At 40.3% G+C, this 3,926-nt stretch overlaps 1 protein-coding gene across 2 annotated transcripts; it reads right to left on the reverse strand.

The window, feature by feature from the left end:
* Positions 1 to 3,228, reverse strand: LOC131319736 (U-box domain-containing protein 9-like). Of its 2 annotated transcripts, XR_009198026.1 has the most exons (3): positions 2,673 to 3,228; positions 149 to 1,525; positions 1 to 111 (listed from the first exon to the last, which is right to left on the reverse strand). XR_009198026.1 is itself a non-coding variant. In XM_058350139.1 (2 exons), exons 1-2 carry the CDS (start codon positions 2,964 to 2,966, stop codon positions 431 to 433), a joined length of 1,389 nt encoding a protein of 462 aa, XP_058206122.1. In that variant the 5' UTR covers positions 2,967 to 3,228; the 3' UTR covers positions 91 to 430. The 2 variants fall into 2 exon arrangements, 1 of the variants encoding a protein (XP_058206122.1); XM_058350139.1 differs by having other exon boundaries at positions 91 to 1,525.
* Positions 3,229 to 3,926: the final 698 nt, after the last annotated feature.

Here is a 3,926-nt window from a genome sequence, read left to right on the forward strand (position 1 = left end):
TTTACCCAAAAAAAGGGTGAAGTCCCAGCAATCTACTAGGAACCCATGTGCAAGATTTATTGGACAAATCGAAAAAGAAAAGCCACAATAGAAAACAAAATTATTACAGTACTTTTTTTTTTTGATCCGCAACAAAATTATTACTTACAGACATGTAAATGAGCAACAAACTGCTGTTGTTGCTTTCATGTATTGTTCAAGCAATCCATCAAGTGGACCATGTGCAATGACTTATTGCTCAAATGTTAAAAACAAAACCATACAAAAGCTAAAACTGTAATTATTCACAGTAAAAACTCGTTAACCTGAGCTCGAGACTCCGGGGGGAGACGAATGGAATTTACATGTTGGTTGAGAGTGATCCTGAGATGTTTGAGTCGCATAGCGGTTGAAGTACTGAATCTGCAGAATTTACAGGTGAAGGACCTTGTCACGCGGTATGGGTGAGATTTACAGCCCTATTCAGTCTCTCAAGAATACCGCTAGCCTTTCTCTTCGCCCTTGACGTCCCATTTTTAGCAAGCTGAGAGATTGTTTGATACTTATTCTCTTCCTCTCTTATCGCCTTCCATGTGTTTCGATCACTGAAGCAAATAGTATGGAGAATCGCAATGCCGTTCTCCTTGTTCCGAGCACAAGTGCTATTGCGTATAATGCCAAGCAAACAAGGAACCCCTCCAAACTCTCCCATTTCCTCAACTGCCGTTGGATTGCTAGAAAGAATCGCAAGGATCGCCAGTAATTCGTCAATGTGGACACCATTCAAAATCTTCTCTAAAATCACTCTCACAGCCCCATCCCTCACAGCTCTGGCTCTATTCTCATGGATAATACACAGGTTGAAAATAGCCGAGGCAACATCTTTCATAGCCAGGGGATGCCCTTCTTCCAAAAGTTCTATTAGCGGTTTTAGGGCACCGGACTTTCCAATCAACGCCTTATTGGAGTCCAATGCTGATAGTGTAAATAGGGCTGCAGCTGCATTGCTCCTCGTTTCTATTGTTCCAGATCTCAATGCGTCCATCAAAAGGGAAATGACCATGGGGGTCTCCGCAACAAACTTCTTGTTGTTGTCGTGGATCGATAGGTTCAAAAGTGTAGTGATAACGTCTTCTTGAAGATCCGGGTGAGTATCACAATTATCACTCTGAGTTTGGGGTTGTGAGAGTGGGGTGAGAAGCTGAGGTATTGCGTATAGCGACTCGCCAAAGAGTTGTCTGAAAGAAGGTATCCTCTTGGTCAAACACCGCAATTCCTTTGCGGCTTCCTTCTGATCAGACAGTGTTGACGACATCTTGTTGAGCAGAGAGAGGAAATATTCCCGGTCTGCTTCTGTTAACCCATCCTCATTGGAATACTGAACTGGGTCTGGTAATTGAATCCCACGAGTTTTGCACCATTGTGATATCATTTCCCGGACCAAAAGATTCGGAACTAGGAGGGTATGTGAGAGGACTTGCTGTGTTTGAGGGCACGTCCGGTGGCCCTCTTTTAACCATCTCTGGATAAATGGTCTATCATATGTCTGTAAATTCAATAAAAAACAAATAAACGAAAAACTATCAAGACATGTAGAAACAGATGAAAATCCAGGCTACTAAAGCATTTTGAGGATATACCAGTATCAAATGGATAACATAAAGAACAGAAACCCCTACAGTTTAAAACCAAGTCATTTTCACTAGAGGCTGACAACTAGTTTATGTGAAAAAACAGATAAGCACTAATTGATCAGGTACATCATACCTAAATGCTGTATCACCCAATTCCATAACCACCCTGAGTGCGACACAAAACAAAATGAGTGCCAAAATCTGCATCCATTCAAAAGGCTCATTTGAATGGACGTGTACTTTAGCTTAGTTTAGATTTGATAGTTTACTTAGGAATTTCAACGCCGCGTATGACAGCTTCATGTGATGGGGTTTTTTTTTTGTTTTTTTTAAACTATTTCAGGTTATGAACTTGGAATGACTATTTGGTATGAGTGATTTCAAATCTGTTAGGTGACAAATCGCAGTCCCAACACAAGACATATCTTCCATCTCTAACTAAAACTCTTATCTCTTTATTTTCTTCATATTTCTATTCTTGAAGTGGATCAAGCTTCAACTCAAGCTATATTTCTGTTCCTATGAGGCTGCAATTTGATATTCCAATATATAAACTATAGAAAAAAAGAAAGAAAGAAATGATTGAATTGGGAACGAAAAACACATTAAGTGGAGAAAAGATGAGAAAATATTTGAATGATGATGGAACGGAGTGAACTTCTTGAATCATTTGAATATAAAACTGTATTTTAACACTCTCAAATAGAGTTGAAGTGGATATTCAACTAGAAATATTCTTAACAAACTATTTAAAGCCAAGCCCCCTAAGTCACGTAACGAATCGTGAGAGCGAGAGCGTAAAAACGTCTTTCAAAAATTATTAAATTACTAAAATTTGCAAGAGCGAGAATTGGGAACGGGAGCACAGATCGAGGATTGAGCGTGAGCGGTGGATCATGTAACGTTAAACCTCTTCCTATGCCCCTCAAATCCTTTGTACCGAGGAATTGAACTCGTGACAATGATGTTGTGAAATTGAAAATACCTGTTTGAAGAAACGAGAAAAAAAGAAGAATAAATTCTACTCTGATGTAAAATCCAGATTAGATGAGCCCTAACCTGACCGGTGGCGACAATAACGGGATCCCTCATGAGCTCTTTCGAAATAGGGCACCGGAACTCTTCCGGACACGCGAACGTCACTTTCAAACCTCCTCCTCCCTTACACTTCTTCAATTCCTTCAAAACGCACATCTTCTCTATCGCTCGATCGATCGTTCCCACGCTCGAAACGTCGTCGTCTCCCTCGTCCTCGCGATCGACAATGGTCATAACCAGCCTCTGCAACTCCCTCTTCAACTCCGCCGCCCTCGCCGCCGGACCCCCGTCGAAGACCCCCGTTTTCGCCATCATCCAATTCTTGATTTTTTTTTCAAACTAGATAGATCTCTCTCTCTCTCTCTCTCTCTCTCTCTCTCTCTCTCTCTCCTTAATTACCAATGGAAGAAGAATAATAATCCAATTGGGTCACCACCATCATTTAGGCACACAGAGCGTGTAGTGCCTTTCCCTGGTTTCATCTTTTTTCCTTTCCGCTATTTCTCTCTCTCTCTCTCTCTCTCTCTCTACATTCTTTCTTTCGGTTTCTCTCTCTCTCTCTTTCTGTGTGAGTGTATGTTGGTATGGGAGTGATGATGGTCTACGTGTAGGGTGAGGAGTGCGATTGGGGGACCCACTGTGGGGTTCGGGATGTAGGCAATCCCGGAACCCATGGCCTAACAGCTGCCACCTTCACCGGATTAAAAATCCCTTTCCCATGCGTTTAATTTACTGAGGCAGAGGCAGAGCCAGAGATTACGTGCAACCGGTTCTATTTTCCTTCATTCCTTTAATAATTACAAACACTTTTTTAGGCTGCGTTCTCTTAAACATAATTTAAACCTAACTTAAATCTGGAAGTTTGAATTTTTTTTCACATTTGTTAATTTTGTGTTAAACTTTTGCGGGTTATTGATTCGTCTCGACTAGAAGAATTAAAAAAGTAAATTTTTTTTTTGCTAAAAAGTGGTTATTTCTCAAAATACTTTGGTAAAAGTAAAAAAAAAATTTACTTTTCCGATTACTCTCGTCGAGACAGATCAATAACCTGCAAAAGTTTGGCGCAAAACTAATAAATGAGAAAAAAAATTAAATAAGGACAAAATTCTCATATTTAAGTTAAGTTAATAAGAACGCAGCCTTACACAAACATTTACACAAACCCATTCATATTCACATTATGATCCATACACACTACACCTCCTGCGTGTGTGGGACCCACCAAAAGTAGTGAATATGTGTGTAAAGTGTATGCGTAAGTGTGCGTGGTTAAAG

Source organism: Rhododendron vialii, chromosome 1a (genome assembly GCF_030253575.1).
Source record: "Rhododendron vialii isolate Sample 1 chromosome 1a, ASM3025357v1".
In the NCBI taxonomy this organism is placed as follows: Eukaryota; Viridiplantae; Streptophyta; class Magnoliopsida; order Ericales; family Ericaceae; genus Rhododendron; species Rhododendron vialii.

Coding starts and splice junctions, on each gene's coding strand:
- LOC131319736 (XM_058350139.1), bottom strand. CDS start 2,966: ATGATGGCGAAAACGGGGGTCTTCGACGGGGGTCCGGCGGCGAGGGCG. Junction 1,526..2,672: donor TTATTGTCGCCACCGGTCAG/GTTAGGGCTCAT, acceptor TTGAATTTACAG/ACATATGATAGACCATTTAT.